Source organism: Pangasianodon hypophthalmus, chromosome 25 (genome assembly GCF_027358585.1).
Source record: "Pangasianodon hypophthalmus isolate fPanHyp1 chromosome 25, fPanHyp1.pri, whole genome shotgun sequence".
Classification (NCBI taxonomy): Eukaryota; Metazoa; Chordata; class Actinopteri; order Siluriformes; family Pangasiidae; genus Pangasianodon; species Pangasianodon hypophthalmus.
In genome coordinates this window covers 6160640-6173774 of record NC_069734.1, presented here as the reverse complement: position 1 = coordinate 6173774, position 13135 = coordinate 6160640, and the positions used below count along the sequence as shown (strand labels likewise).

General features: G+C 36.3%; 1 protein-coding gene across 1 annotated transcript in view; it reads left to right on the top strand.

The window, feature by feature from the left end:
• The first annotated feature begins 4400 nt into the window (after positions 1–4400).
• Positions 4401–13135, top strand: part of bdnf (brain-derived neurotrophic factor) — a 37768-nt gene continuing 29033 nt past the window's right edge. Inside the window, exon 1 of the mRNA XM_053229608.1 lies at positions 4401–4483. Coding sequence (XP_053085583.1) covers positions 4442–4483 — 42 coding nt within the window. The 5' untranslated portion in view covers positions 4401–4441. The remainder of the gene's footprint in view (positions 4484–13135) is intronic.

The window sequence follows — 13135 nt, the reverse complement described above, 5'->3', positions numbered from 1 at the left end:
TATCATCTGCTCAGATTCAGCCAAATGCTTCAAAACTCACTGGTTGCAACTTCACTGCAGATTAACAGTGACCCGAAGCATACTTCCTAAGCAACCCAAGACATTTTATATACTTTTTGTGCACATGTACATTTACAAAGTGCTGTAACTTCAAATTAAAGCTGAATGTCTGAATTTTGTGGTCATATTCATTATTTAATTTCAACTCCAGTATTCTGTGGTAAACAGCTGAAAAAGCAATAACTTTGGGTGTATTCCCATCTCATTCCCAGTGCTCCCAGGATTGACTCAAGATCCACGAATAAATAAATGCTTATGTCCTGGATCTAAGTGAACAAAATCATCATAATACAGAGGTTCATCATCACAACCTATGTGCATGTTTCAGATAAATTACTTGAAACTTTAAAAAAAAAAAAACTACATAACTACAGCACTACAGCATTTTTGCTTGTCCTAGCCCCATTGTAACTACACTTAACCATAAAATATAATCTTTAAAATACATTAATGTGTGAACCATCATTTTCCATGACTCATCCATTTCATAACATCCACAATATTCGCTAAACCCTGTTACCTTGATACATTCATCCCTATGAAATAGCTAGAATATTCCATGAGTCACATGCTCAACAGGAAATTGCATCATACAAATCTCCTAAAGATCATGGGAAGAAGAAAAATATGTTTTCTCTCATTCTTTTTTCTTTATTTTCAGTGATATTTACTGATGCAGTCAGTTTGAAAGTACAAACCTGTTATGCAAATAGATTGAAAGTAAATAATTAATTAAAATAAATCAGTTTTAAGTAAATCATTAGAATGTCCATTAGAATGTCCACATTTTGAGTATTTGTTAATTCTATCCTAAACATTCTATTAGCCATGTTGCTCATTTAAGAGGAAATTCAGTCTGTCAGCAAAGAAACCTTGTAAAATTAAGAGCTTGTTACCTGAGATGGATTTGCACTGATTTGAATGGTTAAATGCCTGTTTTCTTAGATTCTTAGAAAGATATTTAGGAGATGTTTGGAGAGGAATCAGGCGGTGCTTTTTTTCCCTCATATCTCGGACATCCTGCAAGAAGTCTGGCACTCTGAGCAATTCTTAGGGGTAAAGAAAGATTGTTTGTATGAGCAAAATGTGTGCAGCAGTTAGAAGTGTTATTAAGCGATTTCACGAAGAGAAAGGATCATATAATGGAGAGAGGAAAAAACGAAAAGGAAACCATAACAGAAAACTGTGATAAAGAGAATGTGACTGATAATAGTTAAATATTTGACAGGTTGAAGTTAATGTGCAAAGTGTGATTTGATTTGTACTACCATGTGAAACTAAACCAGAAATAGATGTTGACTCATATCTGCCCTTGGTGACTCTTGCATAAAACATCCTGATGAGCTGCAAGTCCTTTGAAGATCAGTGAGAGTGGTTTCTTTAAGTCAAACCAAGGATGAAAGCCTTGAGGATAAAAAAGCTTTAATAAAACAGCGATAAAACAGGGTGTAAAATGCGTCATATTCATCCACTTTTTATATTTTGAAGGGTGGGGGGAATAAAATCACATTTTTATATCAAAGCCTTTGAATTCATTCATTAATTTAACATTAATCATGCACTGTACCATTATCAAATTTAGAGGATAACACTACAGTATAAAGGTCACATATTAGACATTAATTATTAGCTAATAAGTGTGCATATATACGTAATGAATACAGCATGTTTTTTTTTAAACTGTATTTAATGTTCCCATTTTCTTAACGGCATCCTCCTTAATAATTACTAGTTTCTGGAAATGTGCAGGCTAATTAATGATTATCAAAGTGACTGTAACTCTAAATGTGCTTTCAACACACTTTTCAACACAAGATGTATGAAGAGATAAAATGTCATGATGAAAATGACTGCTCTTATTTGTATCTGTTCAGTACTGAGCTCTATTTTACAGTGCAAACTCCAAAATACTGGCTAGTTATTTTATGTAAGTTAAAAAGATGAAAAGAACAAAGACAGTAGAACTAAAATTTACAATTTTGGGGTATTTGGGAAATATTACCAGAATATGAAGCTAATGGTTTGAAAAACTGAAGGGTTTCAATTTCACATGATATTATTTCATATGAGTAGCGTTTATAAATATTGGTAAAATGTAACATAAAGGGTCATATACTGCATGTTTTCAGAAACAGGAGTTATTAAGGAGAAGAAATTAACCCCTACAATATAAGGCAGAAATATGAGAATATATAATAAAGCACTAATTATCTGTTTTCAAATGCCTTTTTTTCTCACTACCTTTATGCAAACTTATTTGCCATGAATTAAAATGTATTTTACCAGAGATCAGTTCAATGCTCAATTCTGATTGGTTAAAGGGTGTCAATTAATTTTCCATAATAAAAACACTGACAATATTTTCATTTTCAATGTTTATATCCATGCACTCGTTCTCGTTATGATTTCTACAATATTTTATAGGACTCAAGTCCAGTTTCAAGAGTTTTTCTGTATTGATTTGTACTTGTCTTGTTCTTGGGCATTGATCTCACTAAATATGATCTTGGTCTTGACTGAGAGTTTCTAATAATAATATTCATATTGTCTTTTCTTATATCATGCACAAAGTTTGACAAGAAATAGTTCCTTCTTCTAGAAAACAGCCAAATCATTGGTAAAAAAAAAATTCACAAGCCAGCTAGTTGAAGTAAAGGTTTGGCTACGAGAAGGATTTGATGGTTTTCAGTCTCGATCTTGCCTCAGTCTTGCCTTCACTTGGACTCGATCTTGATTTGGCCTCATGACTCCATCTCAGCTAGTCCTGGTGTTGGACTTGTCTCAGACTGGCAGTGGCGATCTAGACTACAGCACTAATAACAAATCACACAGGGACTTGTACGGTGGACAAAAAACAGATTTTTGAAAAGTGTAGTTGATGATGAATTTTTCTGTAAGAACATGTTTTTTTAGCGTTTTTGCAAGAAGGTTCCAATGGCAGGCGTAAAGCTGTTTCTTTAAATTTTCTGACATGGGAAAGTCTTCAGGACGGAGGATTTTGCGTTTTGCGGTTTCCCGTTGATGAACATGATGAACTACATTTTTTGTCTTTTTAACTAAAGAAAAAAAGAGAGAAGCAAGTGAAGAACAACTGTAAATAGTTCTTATAATGTAAGTGATAACAGGAACTACAACATTAAATGAATAAAAAGTACAGTGTGTTCTTAGTTACTAAATGTTAGATTTGGCAAAATGCTATGGTAGAAGATGAACAAAATACTCCAGGACATGCTGTTATTGGGTAAAAAAAATCCTCTTCAGGGTGATAACTGTAATTCCACTTTGTGTCATGCCACATCAAATCACTCCACTGTTGATTATTTTACTATAAGAGCATGCCCCCCAAATGTTTTAGTCCATACATACTGCATGTGATCCTCTATACTGAAACTTTACCATTTAGAAACAGATATTGTGTTATATATTTTAAAACTATGCATCATGTAAATGGAAATTTGAATGGAAACAGATATTCTCATAAGTATAAGTAAGAACTGCAAAGCTATTTCTGTGATTGTTTCCTTAATAAAGAGAATATTAATATTCTATAAATGTTCTGTAAAAGTCCACATCCATCCTACAGATCTTAGTGTTACATAATTCAAATACAGTATTTCCCTTCCTTTATTGTGTAACAACTTTCTATTTCTTACACTGCACCTTTCAGAATCTACTGACCGAACATAATGACTATGAGAACCATCACTAGGCTCCAACCACAATCAACTATGCTGATTCAATTCAGTGCCAGTGAATACCACTGAGTGATGTAAGATAGCCAATGACATTTCAGAGTTGAACACAGAGGTGAGAAATGGTTTGCCTTTTTCCGGGAACACTGAAGGTCACAAAAGGTCACAGGAGGTCAGGACCTGAGTGGAGTGTCTGCAGGAAAAACAGCAGTCATGACATATCAGAATCAGAATCTGTGATGCAGATATCGGAGCTTGTTTATCAGGCATGCATGTTTTCTGCTGGGTTGCTGTCTTTGTGAAATGCACTATAAATCTTTAGTTCTTGTTCTAATTTCTGGCAATCACTGCAGCATATTTTAAATGCATCACAGCTTTATATGTATCTGTAAAGTATTTTCATTGACTGATGTAACATATGGATTTTGAGAGCAGCTCTATGAGTAATTCTGTGAGAGTCTGCGACTGCCCTATGCTGTGTTTATTGCCATCCTCTCTGAGTGGAAAATATTCAAATGGATGGTATGGAAATCTCTGGATGAGCTCCGATTTGAAATGTAAAGCAGGGTCTCCAGGAGATGAGCTGGCACCCTGCTGCACCCTCTCCACAACTCAGCCAGATATTCGAATTCCGTGTGCAGGGAGAAATCTGCGGATCTGGAGCAGGTGTGGAAATCGAACCCGATCAAATGGGACCTCCGGTCCGGCGCCCAGCTCTTCGCAACTTGAAGGTAAGTCAAAAAGGGACGGAACCTGTTGCTGTGTGTGTTACTTTCCAAGGTCTTTTTTATTGCTAAACCAATACAAGAAACAAAGTAGGAAGTTCAGCCCCTGATCTGCTCCTCAAAATGTTACTCACCTGTAGATAAACCGGCTGCGGATCGATTTCTGATTCTGAATAGAACGCGTTTTCACGACTGTACGTTTACCTGAGTTTTTGCCGAGAGAAAGCTCTCAAGAGCTGGGTTCTGAGAGAAAACAATACAGCTGCCATTCAAATATATTCAAACCAACCTGATGAAATGCCACAACAACCTCATTGGGGAGGTGAATGACAACAGGCAATGGCCCTTAGCATGGAACTTTTGAACGACGGAAATAATGTGTCGCAATTAGGTTACATGGCGAATGAGTCCTCTGGGAGATTTGCCACAGAATGAATGTCGCAGTCAAAGTCACAGGAGCTTGACCATGACCTCTGCAACAAAGAAGGAAGGATTTTGGAAATGATCCTCCCTTAAGTGGGCATGTTTGAATCTAAGTCAAAAAATAAGGTTGTTGTTAGGCGTGCTACATATAGAGATAGTGGTTGTAGTTTTTTTTAATACAATTTGATTTGATTGAAACTACTAGCAACAATTAGCATCAGCTGATCATTTTAAAATTTACCCCACTAGCTAGTTATCCCCATTACATGACACCTATGAACCAGGGAGCGTTAGGGCTAACATATGCTTTCTCCTAGAAATGCGAAGTTGGCGAGTTGGCTACTCTCACTCTGACTGACCAGGCAGAAAGGATTGCCTTTTTTGGAAAACTAAAGACACTCTATTTGCATGTTCCAAAGCTTTGGTGTCACACCGAATGTCCTACAATCTCTCTTATTACGAAATAGTGTAGTGGTCAAAATATTCCAATATTTCATTTCAAACAATCGGGTTTTCAAGTTTCATCACTGAAGCAGCATAAGCCACAATCAGAGGCAAAAATTATATGGATTCAAGCAAAGGAGGATGATTGTTTTTTTTTTTCCAATCTGAATTAAGTCTTAAAAAAGGTACCAGTAGCCCAACCCCAACCCTAACTTTTCATATCAATCGAGTTGTGCAAATGTTTACGAATTTGCAAGCATGCAACCATGTTGGCCACAAAGAAGGCATCTCAGAAGCTAGCTTTTAGAGTTTTGCCCATGTGTATGCATCATTTACTATATGTACTTAGCAGGAGTTTTACTTCTAACTTCTAACACTTCTCCTGTGTTGGTTCTTTGGGGAAACTGAATATTTTTAGCAAATGAATGGTGCGTATTTAGGACTGTTGGTAAAATCTCAAATTGTAGCACAATTTAACTATTCAGAAAAGTAAATTACCTTTAGTAAAGTTACTTCTTATCAATTTCATCATATAAACAATCAACACTGACACTGTAACTCAATGACTGTAACTCAATGAAGTTAGATTGTAGTTCTAACAAGTAGCTAATCCTAGCCCTACAGTTAAAGTGAAATAAAATTTCATGAGGTCGCTATTCAGATTCCTCTGACTTAGCTCTTGCGAGACTACCGAGCAGCTGCTGTTGAACAGTGATGACACCTAGATATTAGATTCCTCACTTAAAATATTGAACAGAGACAGCTCTAAATGAAGGTTCCACAAGATTTCTTTGGAAAGTTGTCAGTTCTAGCATTCTAAAGGGGTTCTTCTTGGAACCTTTTCTGAAAATGAAACCATTTCAGGCTGTGTTTTTGAGTTCCTTCAAAAACATACTTGTCATTGATTTGAACAAGAGCAATGTGTTGATGTTTCACCTAAATTTAGTGATGAATCAGCAACACATATCAAAGCGATGGCTGACTTATATCAATGCAAGCTTTTTTATGTGAATAATAAAAATTCAGAATATATTAATCATTAAATTAACCTGACACATTATTTAAAATAAATTAAATGAGTTATTAAACAATAGGATCTTGCAACAGCAATTTACAAATCATTTGAAATATAGAAAAATTCCAATTGCGGGAGCAGAAAGAAAGAAAAAAAGGGCTAAAAAATTCTTTCTGGCTCTTTAAAAGAGAGTTTTTTTGGTACAATGTCACAGCACAGCTACTACTGTGAAGAGAAAAGTGATGGTGTGACAAAAGTGTTTCATCATGATGTTCATCTTTATAGCTATATTCTCTTTCTTTCTCTTCACACCCAACTATACTTTTCCCTGCTACATGGCACCATTGTGGCCCTGGGAATTATTTTTCAACAGGCATATGGTTTCAAACGCATGGGTCTTGATGTGGATGAGTCAGGCAGATTCATTTCTGCTACGTTTCATCGTCATGGCATCCAGACAAAACCATGGCTACAGTTTTATTCTAACACGGAGGATGTTCTAAAGTTTGACAGAGAAATAAGGAATGGCTGTTTGTGGCATACAGAGTCACTTCTCATTTGGGCTAGGCGTTCTTATCAAGTGTTGTTCACCTTCCCCCTTTTTTTCACGAGCCTCTCAACATTCACAGTGAGTGAGTCACAAAGAAGTGGCCTCGATTAGGTAACTCCTGGAGTCAGGAATCAAAGGCACAAGTCCGTCACCACACACTGACATTTGTGGAGGGGATGACGTTAAACAACATCTGCAAGGTCTCAATAAGCATGAGGAGAGAGAGGGAGAAAAAAGCAAGAAAGAGAGGCAGAAAGATGAAAATACGCTACTTTTCTTTCATTAATTTATTTCTTTTTCTTTATTTCCTTTTTTCACTCCAGTAATTAAATAATAAAAACAATATCAAGTCCATATCTGCAAGTTAGTCAGACACCTACTTTAATTTGCAGCGAGAGGCAAATGAACCTGGTGATGAGTCATAGCGTTACGTTAAGAATAGATTATTTTTTTCCGTACAAAGACACTGAAATCAGGCACCGCTTCTAAACCCAGGTCTCAGAGTCCATCCTACTAAATACCCAAAAAAAATCCCCTCTCCAAAACCAAGCATCTCTTTGAAGCATCACATTGAAATGCAGTCGAGCCTTTTATATCAGCAAGCCAAGAAACAAAGCTGCAGAGATACTCATACATATCATTCAGTTGTACCTGAAAATGTATGTTTAAAAATGTAAATACTTTGTGATCTTATATTCATCCATCTGATTAATAACAGATTTTGTATAATTATTAAAATGCATGTTAAATTGAAATACTTAATATATATGCTAAGATTAAGCTGTTTATTTCTTGCATGGTATTTGAGTTTAATTTGTAATTAAATGAGCTTAATGTAAAAACGAATTTTACAATTTTCTCAAATTTCTCAAAATTTTCTTATTTAATGTACAAGTTAATTAAAATTTTGAAATGTAATGTATATATTAATTAAAAACAAGATCTTGTTTCTGACTTTAAAAAAATAAATAATACAATGGGTACAGCCATTGTATATAAATTATATTTTATATATAATTAGTTGCACTAATTCTAAAGATGTTTAGCCTGTGTTAAAAAATTAGACTCAGTTTCCCGAAAGCACTATAAAATTAAGATCATCTTAACTAGGGGAGAGAAAGAGAGAGAGAGAGAGAGAGAGAGAGAGAGAGAGATGGCTCAGAGCGTTCAGTGTTATGTTTCTTTTACCATTTAATGATGACCTTTTTGCTGTGATGTTATAAAAAAAAAAACTAGTATCTCATGAGAACTGATAATGTGAAAACATTGTTCGATTTGTAAAACTGAAGAGAGAACTGAACACAAATGCAACCCGAAACATAATCATAACCCTAATTTCTTTTTATTAAGCCTTTAGTTGTGATAATTGATACAGTCTGCAAGTGAAGGACCATGTTTGCACTAATACAATGGTATATATAGAATATTTCACCTTGATCTTTTGTAAAATTGTGAAGAATTTAAACAAATGGGAGCCATCTTGTTTTCAAACAAATATAGTTTGTAAGAAGAATTGCAAAGGCTAACCCCTCCCCCCACAAAATTAAAAATTACCTTAGTAATTTTTCATATCAGTTAATTTTTGTGAATTGTTATGCAAATTGTTATGTAATTTTTTCGCTGTAAAGCTGCTTTTTGGCAATGTCCATTGTTAAAAGTGCTATACAAATAAAATTGAATTGAATTGAATTATGAATTTGTAACTGTAACTGTTGAGCAAAATCCAAAAAACCTTAAGTAATACTTCTTTTAAGGGAACATTTTATTGAATTTCAATTTAAGTTAAAAAAAAAACTTAATAATGAAAAAAGAAACATTGTCCCATTCTATTGCTGTTATTTTCTTCAGTTATGTGTTGGATAAAACATTGATGAGGTTGATGTATGTCATTTTATTGTTGTTGGCGTTATAGACAGCAGAAAATCCGATCTTCAGTCTCCAGTCTTCAAGACCCTGTTGAGAGTGTCTCTGTTTAATCAGACTGCATCAACTTCACTTTGTTTAAATGAAGAATAAAAGAAATGCAGTGTGTGTGTGTGTGAGAGAGAGAGAGAGAGAGAGAGAGAGAGAGAGAGAGAGAGACAGGACTGAAACTGGACCCTATAGCCGTAAGCCTGAGAGTTGCTGAAAGGATTTTGATGCAGTAATATTATCTCTCTGTCCCAGCTCAGGCCACACAAAGGTGCGCAGCCAAGCGCCAGAGCAAGGCATGTCATCTAAATGGTGAAGCCTTCTTTTGCAGTGTATTACATCCAGCTGCTTTGTGCTGCTTGAATTTGGCTGGGAGACAGCACAAAGGAGGCAGTTTGTTCGCCCCCGACAAGCTTGCTTTTATTTGCGTCGGCTCTTTGATGTATAGAGAGAGAAGCATTTAGGTCCGGGATATCCCTCGCCGAGCGCCAGGGAAGAAATCCCACTCCTGGAGTATGATCCTTAACAATCCCCAGCCTTTCAGCACTCAAAGCTTTTATTCACTTTAAGAACCTCACTTTCCACTATTGTGTCCACTATCTGTTATTTGAAGATAAAGAGGAATGCTAGGTGTGCTCTCCTTTGTGAGTGAGTACAAATGTACAGCTAAGGTCCGTACCGTAAATTCCGGATTTAGGTCCGTTGACGGTTAAAAGGCTATGCGTATCTTGTCATGTCAAGTCATAAGTCAATACATTTTCAAAGGCTTCACATTTCAAAATGACAATCAGTAATCCTAGTCTTTCATATTTTCCTCACAACTGCGTCTGTTCACTCCCAAAAATCACCTTTATCATTAGCAGTATCGCTTTCGTTCATTTGCTTGTATTTCGTTCATCTTTCTTGGTATTATTGCGCATATAGTCAAAGCTGTAATCATTGTGTGGACTGCTGAAGATTAGGTGTACACAAAGATGCAAATGAACTGGTCCTCACTGCTGTAGGTTTGCAGTGTCCGAAGCTTGACCAGAGAAAAGTATGCAAATAGAGCTAGTAAAATATACACACGGACACACACTTGCACTACCCGCATCTCGCAGGCTATGAGAGTGATGAATATGAAATGGCCATTAAATTAAGACAGAAACACAGTTAGTTGGGCAATTCAAGGGGCATGTGCACAGCAGGAACTTTTACAGGAACCCAGGAACTTTAGTAGCATTTTTACTGAAGGAAGCAGAGCTGACTGTTTTGAGTTTCTGCTCCAAACTACGGGAGTAAATAGTTCAAAATGTCCCTGATTGGTCAAATGTAAGCGTCACTGAATTAATATCCCTCTTAACTGCCCTTTTAAAAGTCTAAGTTTAGCTAAGTAATTCCTGAAGGTTGTTATATATTAGAGGGGGTGTGGCATGATGTTTACATAATAATAGGTTTGATTTATAGAGTACTTTTTTCACACCCAATGTTACTTTACAATTCAAAATGGAAAAAAGTAGCGTAGAATGGATAGGAAAATCGAACAACACCATGGCACGCAGGGGCACAATGGCATCAAACAGCCTTACGGCACCAAAAAGACCAGATCAGAACAAAACTCTCTGTAACTGATGAGAGCAGTGAGCACACTGAACTAATAGTCCAAAATGCAACAGGAGAAGTGATCAAGAGCTGCACTAAATCCAACAAACCTAAAAAATTATCAGTTTGATGGAATATGGTGCCTGGACCCCTAATAACATGACCTCAGCATTGACCTTATTCAGGTTTGCTGTGTTACAATTCACACACATGCATCACGCACAGAAGACCAAGACCAGGAAATTCTGTCACATTTTCAACCAGAAACCAGAAGAAAAAAAACAGAAAACACACACAAGTTTTTTTTTTTTTACTTAAGTGGAGAGGAAAAACATTACCAAGGCATATATTGCTTTGCTATTTTCATGCACCAAAAACAGACTTGAAGTGTGAAATTCACTTTGTGTGCAAGTAGCTGGTTCTAAAAGCTAGATTAAAGTTAATACCTTGTTTGCGCAGTACAGGGTCCAAGCACCATAGCATTCATTAAGAATTTCCAGATGTAGCCAGCTACTCATTCCTGGACTATTATTTAAAAATGTCTGATCGAATAAAAAAAGTATATTAGCTATATAGGTTGTCAAGCCCTCATACACTTACAGTAGTGAACACTACAATTATGTAATTCATACAGACATGTGGGAATCAAACCCATAATGTTGGGATTGGACTTTTTGCTCAACAGGTTGCACTAGAAGCGTACATGTTTGAACAACGTTGATGCTTGGACCTCTTATAACACCGTCTCGCTGTTTACCACGTTCACATTTGCTGTCACTGTATTTTTTGCACGTGCTGTAATGAACGTAGTCATCGCACATCTTTCATCACTTCTGTATGTTTACATAAAAGTCACAGTCAGTTCAGGGCAGTGGAAATGCAAAACAGTGACTTACTCTGGAACTGTGTGTTTCTTGTTTGGGATATTTCCTGAAGCCCTTACTTCCTCAGAATTCTGATGGAAGCACGTTTCCAGAAATGGCATTACCAAAAAGAATTCTTTGCTACTATAGATTCAGTGTTGTTCTGCTGTATTTTAGCTTGTCTAGACTGATTAAATTAAAAAAAGTATATTAGCTATATAAGTTGTCAAGCCCTCATACACTTATAGTAGTGAAAACTACAATTATGTAATTTCTGTAGACATGTGGGAATCAAACCCATAATGTTGGGATTGAAAACATTTTGCTCAACAGGTTGCACTAGAAGCGTACATGTTTGAACAACGTTGATGCTTGGACCTCTTATAACACAGTCTTGCTGTTTACCACGTTTACATTTGCTGTCATTGTATTTTTTGCACGTGCTGAAATGAACGTAGTCATCGCACATCTTTCATCACTTCTGCAAGTTTACATAAAAGTCACAGTCAGTTCAGGGCAGTGGAAATGCAAAACAGTGACTTGTTCTGGAACTGTGTGTTTCTTGTTTGGGATATTTCCTGAAGCCCTTACTTCCTCAGAATTCTGATGGAAGCAAATTTCTAGATTCGGTGTTGTTCTGCTCTTTTTTAGCTTGTCAAGACCAGTTTAACTTTAGCTGCATATTGTGTCATTATTTTAAATATCAGTGCAATTTCACAATACTGGAAAGATGTTAAATGTCCTATTAAGTATTAAGCTAATGGTCGAACCTACAACAAGAGCAGCAAATTTAAAAGCATGATTTCTGGCATGACCCTCGCCACTGCTGCTGAAGTGTTTCACTCACATTGCCAAGCGGCACAGCAGCTGGTTAGCAGCCAGCCCATGTCACGTTGATATGTTAAACATATTGTGTAGTTGTGCTGCTAGCCAAAAGATGTTGCTCATTGGTAGAGGAGTGACAGGAGCATTATGCTGCTTTAACAACTACCTGCTATAAAATTACACTTGAGAATGGTCACTTTCATCTTTTCTTTAGGGGATTAAAAAACTGCATATCAAGTTGGCACTGATTAAAGGCTACATAGAGGCAAGGTGAGAAGGCGATGCATGAGAACCTTTCATATAAATGATATCAATGTAGCACTAGCCATAACAAAGGATTCAGTCTTGGCATGGTTTATTTTTTTCCTCCACGTTACAGTATGATGGCTGTGTGCTGTGCTGTTCTTTTAAGTAAAATTTCCCGTCATTTCCACAAACATTGGCCTCATTAGTAGTGCAATTGTTGTGTGACTCATGACGATATATTGATCCACCACTCGTTTTTCTCGATATGTGATTACTAATCAGGAAGCAGAGCCATGGGAGGGAATGAAGTGGTGTGTGTTATAAAGACTGTGTAACAGCTTTTACTTTGTCCTTAAAAGGGTTTGAAGCATGTGGAGGCTCAGTTTATCAATGTTCTCTAGTCTTCCATGCTAAATTATTGCACTTTGACATAACATAGAATCCAACTGGGTACCACTTTTCTTAAGGGACATGAAATCTACATATACATTCATGACAACTGACATAAACTTACATAAATATAAATAAAGTATTATTCCATCAGGCGTCAGCTGTCGTAAAGACTGCTTTTGTCAATTGTGATGTTAACAAGAGACCTGAGGCAAGTGATATAAGATGTTGTGTTATTTTTTCCCTCTATTTTCTCCCCTATCACACAACAGCTACCAATCAGGGAAGGTAACGGCTAGGACGTGCTTCTTCTGATAAACATGAAGCCAGCCAACCACCAATGTAAACCAATATATGGAAACAAATGTACAACAAAGCTTATTATTTTAATAATAATATCGTGAGTAGCC